Here is a 20,784-nt window from a genome sequence, read left to right as displayed (position 1 = left end):
TACGAGAGTGGTTCAACAAAAAAGTTCCCCTTATTCACTTCCTGGTATTGTGGAAGGCTGAAATTGCGCATTAAAAAAATTCTCTTCTGCAGCGTCTAGAACGGAGTGAGTCGTAAGTTGAATCCAAACCAGGGTCTTGAGTACACGGTGTGTTCATGATAGTTTTTACGAACTAATTTCCCATAAGTTAAGAGAAACGAAACTTGGCACAGTTATTTGGTGGTTAAAGTCAATGGTGTGTGTAATTTCCCTTATACGACGAAGAACGAAGCGTGACACTACAAAAAGCGTGCCCAGGACCTGATGACTGCCTGCTCAGAATTCACCTGGTCAAATAACACACCTCATTCCACCTAAGCAGCCGCAAAAGAGAAACTCATCAGAACTAAAAATACTACTGTGACCTATAGAGATATATGTTGTGTAGTATGTCAGCCTCCTACAGTAACTTTAAGTAGGTCCGGTGAACTCTTTTAGAACAGTTCTCGGAGGAACGGAGTAAAGTATACTAAAGCATTGTTTAACTGCAATTTCCAACTAAAAAATTGGACTTATCCAAATTGTCAGGGATGTCACTGTTAAAGGTATAGTTGTAACGCCCTGATATGAATGACTTTTTTTATTCCTTTTGTAAAAAGATAACTTTCTGCAACTTATGATCCACTGCTCATCCAGTCCCATGCGACGTCACAGAAGCGGTGGATTGCTCATTCCTTGACAAAAACTGGATTTGATCAGTCGAAAATCTGGCAAGTCCAATTCTTGTGTTTAGAATTACCGTTCAATTTTGCGTCAGGATGATTTCTACCAACACAGATGAACTTTCAAAGCTAAGAGTAAAGTATACTCTATGTCTGGGTCAGCAGAGAGGACACCTACCGAGGAGAACACGAACGACAGAGTCGATGCCGAGAGCAAATGATCGCTGGTTCTGCTTCACACAGCTGGGAAATGTCGCAGAAAACAAAGCATCAGCATTTACATGGAACATCATGGAGCATCACGATAACTAGTAATCAGAGATGGCAGACTTCACCCGTTTACCAATGATGCTTTGCGAGTGGGTCAGAGATACCGTCACACACACACACACACACACACACACACACACACACACACACACACACACATACTGTAGGCACACACAGATACACCAAAACAATACTTGGCAATGAGGTTAGACTATACCTATGACCACATTGTTGTCGTTAGTTGCAACGAGATCTTAAAGTAACTACTATGAATCTAATACATTCATAACAATCGTATTGATACTTGCTGGTTTCATCAGATACTATTTTTCTGTTCTTAATGAAAAATTCAGATATTGGCAGCTGGATCGTCAGCAAATATCCCATTGGAACACAGATGAATACTATGAAGGATATCCATGGGGAGCCACAGCTACTGAACTAAGGATCTATTTCTTCCTTTTTACAAAATTTTGTTTTGATCTTGTATTCGTAAGGATGTGGTCTTTTAGGGAATAACATTTGCTTTTGGAGTAGCGCTCCTCTTTGATGTCATAAGCGGAGGATAACTAGATGCCTCACCTCAGCATGATGACCAGTCTTGGCGCGTTATCCATGCCGATGCCGAGTGAGAAGAGGGAAAGGAGAGACATCGCCAGCGGGAGCAGGGTGCAGCCATTGGAGCATCGCCCTGAGGTCGCCGAAAACGTTTCACCGATCGTGTGGTTCCCAACATGACAGGAACAAGATGTGTATTGCTGCATTTTGGGTGTTGAAGAAATAAAAGTCTAAAACATGGCATTTAAAACATCTTACAGAACTGGGCATACATCTACATGCATTGTATTACCTCCGGGAAGGAGGTTCACCTCCGACGCGGGTACTGTTTTTCCTTGTGTTTGTGTTCGTACCTATAACTCAGGATCCTTTTGATGAATTATAAAGCTGTATGAGTTTTGATATTTGGGTAGTTATTGAGGTTTCGACTTAATCCCAGGTTGACACCCCCTTCCTGTGGTATAGTCCATAGAGAAAGCTTGTGGCTTGGGACTTGTTGAGCATGGATATGGATAGCGCATGATAAGGATATGAAATATGATTATAATAAAAGAATGAAATATGATGATGATTACTCGTTATTCATTGAGGTATGAGATCTTTGATTTCTTGTGAAGAATACTTCAGAAGTAGTAGTACCCAAGTAGTAGTCCGGTATCACCATATAAGCCATATATATATCTTATCAAAAGGACATATACTAGTACTCATATCCCATACACAGTACAAAACTTACTCAAGCAACTGGATAGATTCTTTTAACAGATTGCGTCCACTATTACACACTTACGTCTTCCTGTGAGACATTCTGACATCCCGCGAGACATGGCGAGAAGTACTCCACGCCGTTCTCTCCACACACGGGGTTGTATGAGGGCGGGCAGGGGCAGGCCTGGTTACAGGGGGACACTAGCTCATCTGTACCGACGATAGGGGTGCGGGGCATCGACCTACCACGAAAAAACAATCGTCTTATTGCCATACCTACTATCCAGAGATGTATGTTGGCCGTTTGTGCAATATTTGGCAACTTGAATATATGTCATACTAGATCTATGATAAAACTCAAAAGCTCATATTTGCTCGTATATTTTGAACCAAGCTAGATGTATAAGGAAATGTAAAATGCCTACGTGGCATGTTCAATAAAGATTTGTCAATGCAGGATGCTGAAACAGCCCGTGTGTGAAGATACGCATACCTACATGCTTATTTTCATTATGAACTCCTGATAAAGCGGGTATCTCAATAGACTGCGCCAAATCGCGCCAGGAAATTTTGTCAACGTTGCGACTTTTCGCCAACTGACGTGCGGCGCACAGGTAAAATACCTGACCGCTGCAAACAAAATGACCGCGCCCATAATGTCACATTCTCAGTTTCTACACTGTTCCTCCTACTATGACATAGAAGTGGGTCATGTCAATTTTTTATTGAACCGCCCTCGTTTAATCCTGTCGTCCAAAACTGGAATTCCTTACCCGTTTCCGTACGGAACCGTGACACCTGCCATGGTGGCGTTTGGACAGCGAACAAGGAAGACGAACGGCAGGACGAACAAAGAGGCGGTTGCAATCGAGACGAGCTTCAGAGACCCCGTCACTCCCATCTTGTACTTCTTCATGATGAGACCTCCAAGGACTGACCCAAGCATCGCGGAAAGAACTATGCTTAAACCTTGAAGAAATGAATATAGGAGGAAAAAAACTGAAGTCAAAAAAACTTGCAAGAACTATGCTTAAACTTTGAAGATATAAATATAGGAGAAAAAACTGAAGTAAAAAAAAAACTTGCAAGAACTATGCTTAGACCTTGAAGAAATAAATACTGTATAGGAGAAAAAAACTGAAGTAAAAAAAACTTGCAAGAACTATGCTTAAACCTTGAAGAAATAAATATAGGAGAAAAAAACTGAACTAAAAAAAAACTTGCAAGAACTATGCTTAAACCTTGAAAAAATAAATATAGGAGAAAAACTGAAGTCAAAAAAACTTGCAAGAACTATGCTTAAACCTTGAAGAAATAAACATAGGAGAAAAAAACTGAAGTAAAAAAAACTTGCAAGAACTATGCTTAAACCTGGAAGAAATAAGTATAGACAAGTAAAAAAAAAACTTGCCTCACAGAAAGATACACAGAGGTCAGTTCTTTTGATTTGGAGGTAATTCTTAGAATATTAATATTTTGTTATCTTTCTTTGACACTAGATTACTTTGCAACATCAACAAAAACTACAGAAACAGAACTAGAATACCACCGCACAAATATTTCATGGAGTATCATAACATACAGAAAACATTGATATGGCATTGAAAAGCTTTCCTTGCATACAAGTTACAACCATCACCAAATAAAGACGGGGGACGCAGTAAGCTTTTGATTCACTGCTGATGAAGTGACGTGCTCTATCTGCATAAAGTGACGTGTTCTATCTGCATAAAGTGGCGTGTTCTATCTGCATAAAGTGACGTGTTCTATCTGCATAAAGTGACGTGCTCTATCTGCATAAAGTGACGTGTTCTATCTGCATAAAGTGACGTGTTCTATCTGCATAAAGTGACGTGTTCTATCTGCATAAAGTGACGTGTTCTATCTGCATTAAGTGACAAAGTCACAAAAGCGGTGGATTGTACATTCTTTCAAGACTTGGTGCCGCACAGTCGAAAATTTGGGTAAGTGCCGAAAGTCTCTTTGTTTAATAAGTTCAAGTGTAAAGCTTTTCTGGTGGGAAAAACGTTACCCTACCTCCGACGATGGAAGCAGAGCCTGCCGACATGGCGAATTGGTTCTCAACGTACTTGATGCCAAACGTCAGCAGACCAGTAACGCACATGTTGACACCGGTACCCGATATAATCGTGAACATGTATGTCGGGTTAGTGAATAGGACCCAGAGCTGCTTGAAGAAGTTCTCGGGGTCTCGTTGTAATCCCTTAGCCTCGTTCGCTTTTTCTTCTTCCTCTGGCACAGTTTCGATCCCTTTATCTGTGGCTGCAGTCTCCTTGGCTGGGTGTAAAGGGAACATAAGAGGGTCTTTCAGAAGGGCGTGGGATATATGGACTATTCAGCTGCGACCTGAGGTGTGTGGGTCAACTTTAGAGCTCAACTAATATCAGACTATTACTACTAAGACAGACTTCTCCCTATCTAGTACCCAAAGCGATACTTTCGATGTACTGTTGTCATGTCCAACTCCTATATCCATCTACATTGGTCAATTGCTCCATAAATCATTTCAAAAGCGAGACAGAATTACCCATACATGACTATATATTGTAACCCATATACATGTACTGGTTTCGATAATATTAGTAGAATTGTAGGATAGATTAGCCTTATAGTATTGTTGATTTGATGCCATACATTGTACCATGTACGATTGTTGAGCAATAAAGTTCATTCATTCATTAACTAATATCACAGCAGATTTCGTGGCATAGGAAGCCCCAGAAATGACCTACACATTGGAAATTACAGTTCAATTCTGATCATTGCTGACTGACGTTTTTTTTTAAATAATTGATTCCAAACTATTTTCCTAGCCATGTTGGGCATTTTCTCAATTTGTTTTCAGCGCCTTACCTGGTATTTTCCCAGGCAATCCGAGTAGCCACGGAGCAGTCAAAATTGCGGCTACAGCAAGTGGAAGGAAGCCGAGCCACCAGGCACCCAGCCAGCGGGCATCGTCTCCCCCGTCCGAAGGACTGGACATGGAACATGACATCATAGGGACACCAACATGGAGGCCGACTTAGCTATTTGCATTAATTAAACAGGAAGGCACAACCGCACGCTTCTAGAAAATAGGCTTTGCCAATATTGTAAGTTAAATCAAATAGAAGATGAGCGACACTTCATTTTAGATTGTAATCTTTACGATATAGAAAGAAATGTTCTTTTCAAACGTATAAATGAGAAGTTCCCATACTTTGAATATTTAAACGCAACGGATAAATTCATATTTTTGTTGCGTCTAGACAACCCTTGTACAAGAAACATGATCTGTTCATATATCTACACATGTGCAAAGAAGCGAGAAGAAGTTGACTCTACTGGATTAGCTTAGCTTATCACTTTCGTCTACCATGTAACGTTATGTTTAACTATGTACTGTATTTATTTCACTGTGTATGTCACTTACATGTTAGTTAGGTTTATGTTAAACGACCTGTATTTAGCCCATCGGGGCACGAATGTACAATAAAGGTCTTCATTCATTCATTAATTTCAGTGAATCGTAAGCCCGCTTTACACAGGCGTTTTTGAGTCGACTCCGAGTCAACTCAGCCAGCGGAGTTGACTCGATCTTGAGCGTTCTGTTTACACACGGGACGGCGAAGTGACTTGGAACGCCCACGGTGTACGCCTCTATACTAGGCTATATATAAAACAAGTTTTATGGTTTGCAAACTTTGACAAAACATCGCTGTGTTATCAACATACATATAACTAGTTACCTTCACGTGTATGCTGTGGTTCCTCATTATGGTATCTTAGTTGTTTGAAATACAGCACTAAAAGCTGACTGCATAAGGTGGAAAATATGACTTTCTGGTTTCCCCCCGACTCCAGATGAGTTTTGAATCTCTGTCGTCCTATTGATTGACCAGACACTGAGTTTCTACAGTAGTCAGGATCTACCATGACCTTCCGCCATGTCCCAGATACCGTGGACGCAACAGTAGTTGACTAACATACACAACATGTTAACAGAAAATGGTGCGAGTTCATTCCAAGTCGACTCCGCGGATTTACACACACGAGAAACGCAACTAGCCCCCACAGCTGAGCGACTCGGGGAAACGCTACTTGAGTACCCCGAAGTGCTGAGTCGACTTCGCTAAGTAGATTTGGAGTCAACTCTGCCCGCTTGTCGACCGAAAACGTGTGTATAAAGCGTGCCGATGTTCAAGAGTTTTCAGACTGATCTAGAGATATCCTGACTCTCTCAAATAATTGCTTACAAGTGTGCATACTTACCAACAAGCAGCTGTTTCAGGGAAAATAAAAGCAAGAAGATTGAAATTAGCTGCTCATTGCATCAGACATCCGGATGTCATAGCCTCCAGACTAGTGTTACGGGAACCCACAAAAAGGAAAAGAAGCCGTGGAAGACCAAAAGGCACCTTCATCGATACGCTAAGAGCTGATATTAACCCTACTGAAGTGAAGGAAATCCAGTCCCTGATGGAAGATTGGGTAGTAGTAGTAGTCCACTGTTATCTGCTGCTGTAGTAGAAACATCCTGCAGCCGCAATCAGTGAAGAAAGGGTGGAGTGGAGAAAGCTTTTGGGGCTCGACCAAAGTAAAGTAAGTAAATTAAGTGTGCATTGCTTACAGGGGAGAATACTAGAAGTATACACAAAAACTTAACGATGAGTTTTGAAAACGCCTCGCACGCTTGAGCTACAGCTCTGATAGCCATGGTCTGATAACAAATAATTTATCAAATGCATGTACTTACGGAATATTCCCAGCTTTGTTGAAATCGATGAAAATCTTCAAAAGCTGACCGGTCACAATAAATCCTAACGCCCCGGCTGCTCCTCTGAAGGCATTAAGAATACCTGCAACCAAGAAGTTGTTTCTGTTGTTCACCTTGAAGCGCCTAGTGGCACATAGGGCAGCAAGTTTCTTTACTGTTTAAGTAGCGGGGTATGTTTGTACAGGGAGGGGGTGCTAGCCATTCCTTTCTACATGATCGGGGCCGCGTGACCTCCTCCCTTCCAAAATATGTGCAGCCCCAACCGAGATGCCCTTCCCAGGATTGAGCCAGGGTCTCCCAGTCACCTAAGTAGAACCAGGAGCTCAACTGTGAGGCTGCTACTAGTTGAGCTTCACCAGGGACAGCCCTTGCAACCAATTAGGGATGAATGAAGAAAAAAGAAACTGTTTCAGATTTGGAAGATGTATGTGTGTGGGTGGGTGTGGGTATGTGTGCGTATGTGTGTGTGTGTTGGGGGGGGGGGGTGCTTCCCCACCCACCCAATACTTAAAGCATTATAGACGAATTGCACCGGTCTAAAATTCAATCTCTTTATTGGAATTTTCAAACTTTACATTCAAACGATAGGGCACTTGGCGGGTATTTGAGGAAGTGATACTGCTTTACTTTCTCATTCATGGTTACGAAGTAATAGCTGACCACAGTTAAGTTACGCCCCCCATCCACCCCATACTTAAAGCATTATAGACGAATTGCACCGGTCTAAAATTCAATCTCTTAAGTGAAATTTTCAAACTTTACATTCAAACACTTGGTGGGTATTTGAGGAAATGATACTGCTTTACTTTCTCATTCATGGTTATGAAGTAATAGCTGACCAAAGTTACGCCCCCCACCCACCCCATACTTAAAGCATTATAGACGAATTGCACCGGTCTAAAATTCAATCTCTTTATTGGAATTTTCAAACTTTACATTCAAACGATAGGGCACTTGGTGGGTACTTGAGGAAATGATACTGCTTTACTTTCTCATTCATGGTTACGAAGTAATAGCTGACCAAAGTTACGCCCCCCACCCCATAACTAAAGCATTATAGACGAATTGCACCCTTCTAAAATTCCATCTCTTTATCGGAATTTTCAAACTTTACATTCAAACGATAGGGCACTTGGTGGGTATTTGAGGAAATGATACTGCTTTACTTTCTCATTCATGGTTACGAAGTAATAGCTGACCAAAGTTACGCTTCTCACCCACCCCATACCTAAAGCATTATAGACGAATTGCACCGGTCTAAAATTCAATCTCTTTATTGGAATTTTCAAACTTTACATTCAAACGATAGGGCACTTGGTGGGTATTTGAGGAAATGATACTGCTTTACTTTCTCATTCATGGTTACGAAGTAATAGCTGACCAAAGTTACGCCCCCCACCCACCCCATACTTAAAGCATTATAGACGAATTGCACCGGTCTAAAATTCAATCTCTTTATTGGAATTTTCAAACTTTACATTCAAACGATAGGGCACTTGGCGTATATTTGAGGAAATGATACTGCTTTACTTTCTCATTCATGGTTATGAAGTAATAGCTGACCAAAGTTACGCTTCTCACCCACCCCATACTTAAAGCATTATAGACGAATTGCACCGGTCTAAAATTCAATCTCTTTATCGGAATTTTCAAACTTTACATTCAAACGATAGGGTACTTGGTGGGTATTTGAGGAAATGATACTGCTTTACTTTCTCATTCATGGTTACGAAGTAATAGCTGACCAAAGTTACGCCCCCCACCCCATACCTAAAGCATTATAGACGAATTGCACCCTACTAAAATTCAATCTCTTTATCGGAATTTTCAAACTTTACATTCAAACGATAGGGCACTTGGTGGGTATTTGAGGAAATGATACTGCTTTCCTTTCTCATTCATGGTTACGAAGTTATAGCTGACCAAAGTTACGCTTCCCACCCACCCCATACTTAAAGCATTATAGACGAATTGCACCGGTCTAAAATTCAATCTCTTTATTGGAATTTTCAAACTTTACATTCAAACGATAGGGCACTAGGTGGGTATTTGAGGAAATGATACTGCTTTACTTTCTCATTCATGGTTACGAAGTAATAGCTGACCAAAGTTACGGCCCCCACCCACCCCATACTTAAAGCATTATAGACGAATTGCACCGGTCTAAAATTCAATCTCTTTATTGGAATTTTCAAACTTTACATTCAAACGATAGGGCACTTGGTGGGTATTTGATGAAATGATACTGCTTTACTTTCTCATTCATGGTTACGAAGTAATAGCTGACCAAAGTTACGCTTCTCACCCACCCCATACTTAAAGCATTATAGACGAATTGCACCGGTCTAAAATTCAATCTCTTTATTGGAATTTTCAAACTTTACATTCAAACGATAGGGCACTTGGTGGGTATTTCAGGAAATGATACTGCTTTATGTTTTCATTCATGGTTACGAAGTAATAGCTGACCAAAGTTACGCTTCCCACCCACCCCATACTTAAAGCATTATAAACGAATTGCACCGGTCTAAAATTCAATCTCTTTATTGGAATTTTCAAACTTTACATTCAAACGATAGGGCACTTGGTGGGTATTTCAGGAAATGATACTGCTTTACTTTCTCATTCATGGTTACGAAGTAATAGCTGACCAAAGTTACGCTTCTCACCCACCCTATTCTTAAAGCATTATAGACGAATTGCACCGGTCTAAAATTCAATCTCTTTATTGGAATTTTCAAACTTTACATTCAAACGATAGGGCACTTGGTGGGTATTTGAGGAAAAGATACTGCTTTACTTTCTCATTCATGGTTACGAAGTAATAGCTGACCAAAGTTACGCCCCCCACCCACCCCATACTTAAAGCATTATAGACGAATTGCACCGGTCTAAAATTCAATCTCTTTATTGGAATTTTCAAACTTTACATTCAAACGATAGGGCACTTGGCGGGTATTTGAGGAAATGATACTGCTTTACTTTCTCATTCATGGTTATGAAGTAATAGCTGACCAAAGTTACGATCCCCCACCCACCCCATACTTAAAGCATCATAGACGAATTGCACCGGTCTAAAATTCAATCTCTTTATTGGAATTTTCAAACTTTACATTCAAACGATAGGGCACTTGGCGGGTATTTGAGGAAATGATACTGCTTTACTTTCTCATTCATGGTTATGAAGTAATAGCTGACCAAAGTTACGCTTCTCACCCACCCCATACTTAAAGCATCATAGACGAATTGCACCGGTCTAAAATTTAATCTCTTTATTGGAATTTTCAAACTTTACATTCAAACGATAGGGCACTTGGTGGGTATTTCAGGAAATGATACTGCTTTACTTTCTCATTCATGGTTACGAAGTAATAGCTGACCAAAGTTACGCTTCTCACCCACCCCATACTTAAAGCATTATAGACGAATTGCACCGGTCTAAAATTCAATCTCTTTATTGGAATTTTCAAACTTTACATTCAAACGATAGGGCACTTGGTGGGTATTTGAGGAAATGATACTGCTTTACTTTCTCATTCATGGTGACGAAGTAATAGCTGACCAAAGTTACGCCCCCCCCCCTCCCACCCTATTCTTAAAGCATTATAGACGAATTGCACCGGTCTAAAATTCAATCTCTTTATTGGAATTTTCAAACTTTACATTCAAACGATAGGGCACTTGGTGGGTATTTGAGGAAATGATACTGCTTTACTTTCTCATTCATGGTTACGAAGTAATAGCTGACCAAAGTTACGCCCCCCACCCACCCCATACTAAAAGCATTATAGACGAATTGCACCGGTCTAAAATTCAATCTCTTTATTGGAATTTTCAAACTTTACATTCAAACGATAGGGCACTTGGTGGGTATTTGAGGAAATGATACTGCTTTACTTTCTCATTCATGGTTACGAAGTAATAGCTGACCAAAGTTACGGCCCCCACCCACCCCATACTTAAAGCATTATAGACGAATTGCACCGGTCTAAAATTCAATCTCTTTATTGGAATTTTCAAACTTTACATTCAAACGATAGGGCACTTGGTGGGTATTTGAGGAAATGATACTGCTTTACTTTCTCATTCATGGTTACGAAGTAATAGCTGACCAAAGTTACGCTTCCCACCCACCCCATACTTAAATCATTATAGACGAATTGCACCGGTCTAAAATTCAATCTCTTTATTGGAATTTTCAAACTTTACATTCAAACGATAGGGCACTTGGTGGGTATTTCAGGAAATGATACTGCTTTACTTTCTCATTCATGGTTACGAAGTAATAGCTGACCAAAGTTACGCTTCTCACCCACCCTATTCTTAAAGCATTATAGACGAATTGCACCGGTCTAAAATTCAATCTCTTTATTGGAATTTTCAAACTTTACATTCAAACGATAGGGCACTTGGTGGGTATTTGAGGAAAAGATACTGCTTTACTTTCTCATTCATGGTTACGAAGTAATAGCTGACCAAAGTTACGCTTCCCACCCACCCCATACTTAAAGCATTATAGACGAATTGCACCGGTCTAAAATTCAATCTCTTTATTGGAATTTTCAAACTTTACATTCAAACGATAGGGTACTTGGTGGGTATTTGAGGAAATGATACTGCTTTACTTTCTCATTCATGGTTACGAAGTAATAGCTGACCAAAGTTACGCTTCCCACCCACCCCATACTTAAAGCATTATAGACGAATTGCACCGGTCTAAAATTCAATCTCTTTATCGGAATTTTCAAACTTTACATTCAAACAATAGGGCACTTGGTGGGTATTTGAGGAAATGATACTGCTTTACTTTCTCATTCATGGTTACGAAGTAATAGCTGACCAAAGTTACGCCCCCCCACCCCATACTTAAAGCATTATAGACGAATTGCACCCTTCTAAAATTCCATCTCTTTATCGGAATTTTCAAACTTTACATTCAAACGATAGGGCACTTGGTGGGTATTTGAGGAAATGATACTGCTTTACTTTCTCATTCATGGTTACGAAGTAATAGCTGACCAAAGTTACGCCCCCCCCCCACCCCATACTAAAAGCATTATAGACGAATTGCACCGGTCTAAAATTCAATCTCTTTATTGGAATTTTCAAACTTTACATTCAAACGATAGGGCACTTGGTGGGTATTTGAGGAAATGATACTGCTTTACTTTCCCATTCATGGTTACGAAGTAATAGCTGACCAAAGTTACGCTTCCCACCCACCCCATACTAAAAGCATTATAGACGAATTGCACCGGTCTAAAATTCAATCTCTTTATTGGAATTTTCAAACCTTACATTCAAACGATAGGGCACTTGGTGGGTATTTGAGGAAATGATACTGCTTTACTTTCCCATTCATGGTTACGAAGTAATAACTGACCAAAGTTACGCCCCCCACCTGTCACTGAAAGACACCCGGTAGATTTCTAGCGGGGACCGTAGGGGATGAATAATTTATCAGAGCCCGTGAGCCGGATTCATTCACTTGCAGATTAGGTAATTAGCACTGATCTATCAATCTGGTGGCATACGAGCGACAGAAGGAGTATTTCACACTCATTGTCTGCTCATTCACATTACAAAGAATTTTTTCAAGGGCTTCCTTTCTTGGTAGATTCAAATTGTACTAGCTTCCCTTGTGGGTTAGGGTTATCATTGTCAGAATAATATTTGTGTGAAGCATTTGTTTTGGGCTTCAAATGAATGTAATATGGATCAAATTAATGTTATAGGGATCAGACAAAGTTTCAATATTATCAAGACTGAAATACATAACGTTTTATTCCATAATGCGGTATAGCCCGTCGCGCCATACTTTAGAGAGAGCATTTTCTGCCGTGTACACTGAAGCACTATCCTAAGCTTTCTTCTATACACAGAAATAACAATAAGAGTTAATGTAACATATACAAACTTTCATCAAACATGTACAGTTGAGTTTGTTTGGCCACAGTCAGTACGTAGATTCAACCTTCAACAAATGTAAGTTTAAAGAAACATATAACTGTACAACATGTGGACATAGTTCACCTTCACCATTACAAATCACAGAAAAGCAATATACACTGTATAATGATACAAATGCTGGGTCTATCGGCTTTCGTATCCAGGACGTCTCACACACTAAAAGTGTGGAGACAAAATAACCAAGTCTGTTGCCATGACCGGTGAATCGGAGACGCGGCGCTGGCGGACTCCGGACCCGTTGTTTGGTGACTTTGTCGGAAAATGAGTTCAATGTCTTCTCTCCTCGGAAGTCGGTGATTATGGGCCTCACAGTGCGCCAAGAAACTTTCATTCAGAACCAGTTTGGACTTGATTTCTCTCCATTTTTGTGCCCGGCCCGTCTTCGATCGCTTCGTCTTGGTGGGAAATGTTGGGTCCACTTCACAAATATCAGCGTCGTCAGGATTTGTTCCTTCTCGGATCGACCGAGTGTAGCGCCATTGAAGGTGTAAAACTTCATCCTCACAGTTTCTACCCGTAATCTTTCGAAAGGATACTAGTTTTGAAGAGAGGACTTTAAAACTCCCGGTGCTAAACTAATGATCATGGGCTTGGCTTGGATATCTGAAATTTACATGAAACTAAGGGTGCGAATAGTCCGCGAGAAGGCCGTTTTTGGCTACCTGACGGTGACAGTTGGTGACCTGTCAGCAGCCATCTGATTGGTCCCCGCTCGTCCCCGCTAGAAATCTACCGGGTGTAGACGGGGGGTGTATCGTCGATAAGAAAACGTCAAATATCACCGGTTCTCGATTTAGGGTAAAATAGAAACTACCAGACTTTCTATTGATGTCCACTAAATAACATAATGTTCTTGCGAGATCTATTCTTGCAAGAAGCCAGAGCTGTAATCAGACTCGGTCATTTCTAGAGAGATCTAAAGTTGACCCGCACACCTTTGGTCTCAGTTCAAATGCCCATGTTTTCCCATGTGACCCTTTATGTACATTTGGTCAGCCTAATTGAAAAACATGTAAATAATGTGGAAAATATGGGAAGAGTTAGTGTGAATTTTGTTGGATACGCAAATATCTGAAAACTGGAGCGGAATAATTTTTGATTGACAGAAAAGGGGCGTGCATTGTCTTAGACAGTGCCGCCATATGCATTCAAGGGACATGTCCAGTGAGCAAATAAGGCAAGGACGTTCATAAGGATGCCGAAATGGCAGCGGTTAGCGTTCAGGGTGGATGTTCAGTACCCCGTACAGTAATACGATTCACGTAATACGATTCACATTCACATTTCCCTAAAATTTCCCCTTCCGAATATTTTCATTTGTAGACACATTACTTCACATTTTGTGAAATTTTGAAGGTCTATATCCCTATGGTAGCGATAACGGGCGTCATTCGCAGGAAAACGACGATAATAATTTGAAATCTAGTGGACATAGAAAGATTAATAGTTTCTACTTAAACTGTGAGTAATGGCGTTTGCTACCTGGTTAGGCACATTTTAAACGACCCGGCCTCGTAACCAGATCAGGGCAGTAACACCTGATTGTGAAGTTATGGTGAGTTCTTTGTGTTGGATAAAAGCTCTAAACTTCAGAAGATGTACTCTACCAACACAGATGAGCTTTCATTCGAATATCAAGAGAACTTGTCTTTATGTTTACAATGTGGTGGGGAACTTACCGAGATAGAATCCACCTGATCCCTGTGGCGCGGTGCTCTCGAGAAGGTCACTTCCAAATACGTAAATCGTCAGACCTCCGATTGCGTTCAACACTTGTGCTACAAATACAGTGATTTAAACAAGAAGGTTAAAGATTGATTTAAAGTAAGATCCATCTAAGTCTATATATCCTAATTGTTGTCAGAATTTGTTTGTTTTGCATAACCAGTAAAGGCATAACACACCAGTTTTGTAAAGTAGGTACAAGCTGTATAAGACCAGACTGTAAGGTTTGATCCACTCACACCAGGATGAACCCTTACTCTTTTCTGTAAGCGTGTTGGGTTCTTTTACGGTTCCACAAACAGGGGACCTCAGCTTTACATCCCTTCCCAGAGGACGTCCCTAACCGAAGCTACGTAGTCAGGGAATAGGTGTAATGTACCTTTCCCAACAGCACAACACTGGGACCTGCTAGGGATTCGAACCCAGAACATTTCGGTGGATTGTGAGTCAACAGCCTTAAACACAGAACCCGGCATGCCACCATTTAGACGTCACCTATAAGCAAGGAGGATTAAACCTCCTTGCTATGAGCTATCCGGAAAATACATATATCTATCACAAATACACTGAGTACACAGTAGCTAGGGTCTGGACATTTACCGATGCTCGTTGAAGTGTTTTGTTGTCTGGCATATGACGTAATGTGCTGTAATATCTCCCCACACGGAATCTAAAAGAACTTTCTTCAATCGGGATCATCAAACGGAATGTACGCCTTTGCATTGATTGATCTTGTATCATCCAAGTCCAGTTCTCATGTGTGTAATATCACTAGATCTCTGAAGGATGTGAATTCTTTAAAAGATGCCCCCATCAAACAACATAAAACAAACAAAACAGAACATAAACAAGAGTTTGTGCACCTCAAACCTCCTTAAAAGACCTAGTTGTTTGGTAGTTTTCTTGTTTATCAGTCTTATTAATCCATTGAGAAAAAACACTAAGTAAGGTGCCCTTATCCTGGTTCTGGGTCATTTCTATTTCCTGTCACATGCAGTGGGAAAACACTGGACGTAATTGGGGCGAACATCATTTCCTGCCAACTTTCTGGGACCTTTTGGCACCTTTGACCCATGACTTCCTGACGTGATTAGTATTCAAATGCCGATTGAAGAACTACGGACACACACCATTACTCACAAACAAACAAACAAACAAACAAACAAACACAGCAACTGACTACAAAACCTCCTTCTTCATCGAGGTAACTAAGAAAATGTCATACAGAACTTACCAAAAAGGAAGACAAACAGGAAGTCAGAGAGACCTCGCTCTTCCTCTACGCAAGTGGTGAAGCTGCTGTTAGATGAGGGGACACAGGTCGCGCTCACGGTCTCGCCATAGTCGTACAGCCCCACCAGGAAATGTGGGAGACTGTACAAGAAATACCCCAGTCCGAGCAGGAAGGTGCCTGCTGCTACCCCCTGTATTTTCCCCTGCCTGGTCTTGACGATGAAGGTGACCAGCAGGGCTGCTGAAGCGTTCGCCACATCGTAGATGGTTGATAGGAGACCTAAAAAGGTAAAGCAGACATCCTCAATTGAGGTGAAGCAGAATGCTTTTTCAATTAGCTAGTGGTAGTGCAATGCGGCTCCCCCACGGCTCGCGCTTTTGGTCAAGCACACCGGGTCACCCCTACTCTTCTCGATTAGTGTGTTGGGTTCTTTTACGCGCAAAGGTTTGACGCTTGAGGCTTACGTCCGAAGCTCCCTCATACACGGGGTCGCCGGCTTTACGTCATCATCCGAAATGACGAATGTAATTCCTTTCAACATGTCCGAGCTCGAGTCGACTCCTAGGATAGAACGCGGGCCCTAGGATCCACGGAATTTGATCCAGATGGCGAAGCAGTGGGGCTGCCTTACCGCTTGCGGCACGAGGACATAGAGAAAAATTAATTAGCACGGTCATTGCCAAATTCAACTATTTTCCAAAAAGGGAATTTTTAAGCAGCCTCTGGTTCTTCTTCAGAGGAACTGGTGATCCAAATTGCCACGGTTTACAGCACGTAACCTTACAGACTTGTGACGTGAGCAAAGGTTCAAATGTCGTTGGAAGTCGGTGTTGTCTCCCGTCCCTGAAGGAAAATTCAAATGGCAGCCACCGTTATCTGTTTGATGTTGACTTTGTGTCTTACCTACGGCCATGAAAAGCGAAAAGTCGCTGTGTTCAGTTGATAAACCGTCCAAAATTCGGCTGCTACAAAAACGTAACTCTGAAATCATCAAAGTTGTAAAAGTCGGACCTAACCTGATTTTGAGCTGGGAAGTTGATATCGTTTCTCGATTGTAGAGATGGTCGCTCCGATCATCCCTCCATGTGTCATGTTTTGGGCCATGGTGCAAATAACCAACAGGGCCAACATTCCCTGGACGGTGCCTAGGAACTGCAGAGAGTCAGGCCTGAATCTTCCCCAACCGAACTTCTCCTGGTGGACAGCAGTGGCATCTGAAATATACAAACAGACCACAGCTATGACCTGACTAAACACTCACGGTAATGAGGTAGAAAAAACAGATTATATGTAACAACTAAAAATAAACTAGCATCATTTCTCATAATTCCGCCGGGTACCTTAAGACAGCCATACTCACTAACCGTAAGTCACTTTCTGGCAGTTCACTGAAATGGGCGTTGGCTACCCTAGCAACACATAGCAACCACCTTTGACCGCAATTTTCACACATTTTCCCCATTGTTCAATAATTGCCCCCTCTCCACCTACTGTGAAAACTTTTCAGGTGGGGTGCCGCTGGACAGGCCAGGCACCCTGGGGCACCCTGGGGAGTGTGAATGAGCTTCATATATGGCTGTCTGGAAAACCAAGCTAGGATGTGTATTCTAAGAAATCAACAATGGGTTCAATTTTAAAACGTTTTCCCGTGTCTACAAACTATTTCTAGCATATTTAACTTCTATTGAAGTTGGGTAGATACACATATCGACTGTAAAACACACACGTCAAATAAATTTATAGATTCACACCGAACAGTTGTTAATGACTTGAAATACTTAGCCAGACATATAAAACATATAAAAGTTGCCAGATTGAACAGGGTTGATTGGCGTTCAAGAGGAGATAGAAACTGCACTTCCCGTTGTGTAAACCTGTAACGTTACGATCTTGTACCAAACAGAATGCAATAATGAGATTTCCTTGACTTAAAAACCGTAGCTGCTTGCAAATTGCGTAAGATTTACAAAAATTGATGAAAAGGGGATCCAAGACTCGAATCAATAGAGACGGACTTGCTGGAGAAAAAACATGCAACAAACCAGGGGAGCAATGCCACCCCCTCCTGTTTTGTTTCTCTGCACTGACTGAGAAATGTTGTATCAGGCGAGGTCATCAACATCTCAGAGCTTTTATCATATGGACCAAGTCCCAGTGTTTGGACATACATAGCAAAAAATTTCTTAGCAACCGCATGTGTATGCATGTTGTACTTTAAAAATTTGAGATAACATAAAGAGAATGATTGTTTATACGTCACCTATGCTTGAGACCATGTTTGTGTATTATTTCTAAAACCAAGCCATACTGTGTCTGGCAGGTAAGCCACTGCCAGGTAAAGCTTTGAAAAAGCGTGAACAAGCAATTGTTCTGCCCAGGTAGTCTGCTCTCCTACTGTGAGGGTGCTGTGTCAACAACCTGATTGGCCATATTGTTCACAAATCATAACAAAGAGATCACATTTCACATCTGGGGATGCCAAAAGTCCTTATTTTGTAGTCTATCTTTTAATCAAGTGGTGCATGTTCAGATAATGTCATTCCAACTTACAAAAAACATGGATGGAAAGAACACATGTTGCACAACAATCTCTCGTTGAGACCATTGTTGTGAAGGATTCCAGTGCTTAGCTATGCCTTCATGAATATTTCCAATGGCCTATTTTTGTCAATTTTTTTAACATATTATGAAAAATATTTGTTCTTATTATAGTAGTAGACATAGCCTCAACGGGATGTTGTAGGGTGGTCTTCGCTGAATACGTACATACCAAATTTGTCTTAAAAAAGGATGTCTGTGCGATGCACATAGTATTTAAAGGTAGTTATCTTGTCAAGTGCTTATTATATTAATATTGAGATATGGATAAGGTATATGTGAAGTGAATGTGGTCAGATCGTATCTTACTGATATGCACCACCAAAACATGTCAGCAATTCCGGAGAAAAAACATCAGGTAAGAGGGTACTAACGTTAGGCATGAAAGTCGGGGCAGCAGTTAATTAGGCTGGGGGCTGAAAAGTGACTTACGGTTAGTGAGTATCTAAAAAAAAAGATTGTGTTATCAAGACCTTCTCAATAACATCTTGAACTCCTTGATATCTGAAGCGTGCATAACTCGATGATTACAAAGGCTGTATTAGTAGATTTCACCTTTTCTAGACGATACCCTATGAAATTATGTAATGATTTGCTATTACATCTACATCTACATAGGGGTTGCCCCAAAATAACCCCTTCAGGGGCAAAGTAGGTGGGGGGGGGGGAGTTGAGGTCCCGGGCTAAGGCGGGCAGGCCTCCAGCCTGGCACGGAACGACTCAACGGTGGGAGCCGTCGCAACCGTGCCAGGCAGGGTATTCCATTGTGGGATGGTACGGGGAAAGAAAGTATGAAATACAGTATTAACCGTATTTCATACTGAGGAAAATCTTAATACTCGATAGAGACGATACAAAGGGAACTCGCAGTTTAGCTAGGAAAGTAACCTTCAGCTGATTCACGGTTTGAATCGAGGTTAAAGGTGAAGGCCGTTAACTTGGAAGCTAACATTTTTGTCTAGACGTGTTTTACCTATGGTAACATTACACAGTTTTCGGCCTATGGAGATTTCTATAGTTAAGGGTCAAGGGGTGACTGGCTTCAACGCGGTATATAATATGCTAGGGTGCACTAGATAATGCGAAAAGCGAATGTGTTTGAGTTTAAACCTACCGTAAAAAAATCTAAATATACATGCGACCTTCGCCCACTATTCAAGATTTCTGGCCGGACTACTTTCTGTATATGTACCGCGTCGGGGATAAATATTGTGTTCTGTTAGCCTGAAGCCTTCCAAGATTGACACATTACCCACAATGTTTCGCCGTGACTTCAAAAGTTAGGTGTGATAAGCCCTTCAATATGATATAACCAGCTGCTATCACGCCGCGTGCCTGCGAATCTGATGTGTTACGCCGAAGGGCGGTTTTGCAGGCCATACAGATACTGCACATGCAAAGTTCAAACCGCGAAGCTTACACAAGCAAATGAGGTTGCGAAATGTGAATGTATACGTTATATAGTACGTCCCCATACCTTGCTTCTCGCCACCGATAGTTGTTTTCGTACAGACATTTTCCTGTGCATTTTGTTGGGTGCCATCTCCAAGGTCACGATCCTTATGCTGTAACAAGTTGAAATAAGGATAATCCAGAGATCCGGAGATTTTGGTCATAGAATCGGGTAAAATACTTGGTTAAACAGATGCAGATGTCATGTCATGTGTGCATTTTTAAAACAGCGGCAGAGGTGTCATCGACTCTCATAACTTCAGGAGGTACCCCAAGACAGCTGCATGATGAATTCATGGTGGCGAATTTAAAGAGATCTACCAATGTAGCATTATTACTTAGCATAAAAGAATAGAGAGGCATGCACACTCCAGATATCCACGTATGCACTTTGACATTTTTTAGGTTAGGTATGACAGGTTCTTCAGTGTAATATAACCAACTGCTACCGCGCCGCGTGCCAGTGAAGTTGGCCTGTTACACCGAAGGGTGGTTATACCGGCTATTTTGAATTTTTGATACAGATATCTTCAGACACACCTCCTGCTCAATATTATATACATGTAGATACAGATATCTTCAGACATACCTCCTGCTCAGTGCTATGAAATCCTGGGTTGTCCATGGCAAACTGCGACCCTTTTTATGGTTCTCTCTCTTGAACCTTGAAACTCGCGATGACGCTACTTAAAAGGTCTTAAAAATACAGCAACAACCAGCTGCAGATGGTTTGATATGGACTGTTGTTAGAACGACAGCGTGTGACTGCAAGCATAAGCAGTTTGTCAAGC

At 41.3% G+C, this 20,784-nt stretch overlaps 1 protein-coding gene across 1 annotated transcript; it reads right to left on the bottom strand.

Moving 5' to 3' along the window:
* Window positions 1–806: 806 nt before the first annotated feature.
* On the bottom strand, window positions 807–20,443 carry LOC136432290 (solute carrier organic anion transporter family member 4C1-like). Its single transcript, XM_066423456.1, has 11 exons — window positions 20,019–20,443; window positions 16,960–17,157; window positions 15,944–16,222; window positions 14,664–14,762; window positions 6,994–7,096; window positions 5,112–5,233; window positions 4,275–4,535; window positions 3,011–3,206; window positions 2,320–2,479; window positions 1,554–1,729; window positions 807–944 (listed from the first exon to the last, which is right to left on the bottom strand). Exons 1-11 carry the CDS (start codon window positions 20,155–20,157, stop codon window positions 860–862), a joined length of 1,818 nt encoding a protein of 605 aa, XP_066279553.1. The 5' UTR covers window positions 20,158–20,443; the 3' UTR covers window positions 807–859.
* Window positions 20,444–20,784: the final 341 nt, after the last annotated feature.

This window comes from Branchiostoma lanceolatum, chromosome 4 (assembly GCF_035083965.1).
Source record: "Branchiostoma lanceolatum isolate klBraLanc5 chromosome 4, klBraLanc5.hap2, whole genome shotgun sequence".
Lineage (NCBI taxonomy): Eukaryota > Metazoa > Chordata > Leptocardii > Amphioxiformes > Branchiostomatidae > Branchiostoma > Branchiostoma lanceolatum.
The sequence above is the reverse complement of the archived record's forward strand: the minus strand, read 5'-3'. Positions and strand labels throughout refer to the sequence as shown.

Bases quoted from the DNA above. Each gene is read 5' to 3' on its own strand.
- LOC136432290 (XM_066423456.1), bottom strand. From the start codon at position 20,157: ATGACCAAAATCTCCGGATCTCTGGATTATCCTTATTTCAACTTGTTA. The intron at 17,158-20,018 runs GTATGGGGACGT...TGTATATTTCAG, and splicing joins TATCGGTGGCGAGAAGCAAG to ATGCCACTGCTGTCCACCAG. The intron at 2,480-3,010 runs GTAAGGAATTCC...TTTTCGTGGTAG, and splicing joins ACGGTTCCGTACGGAAACGG to GTCGATGCCCCGCACCCCTA.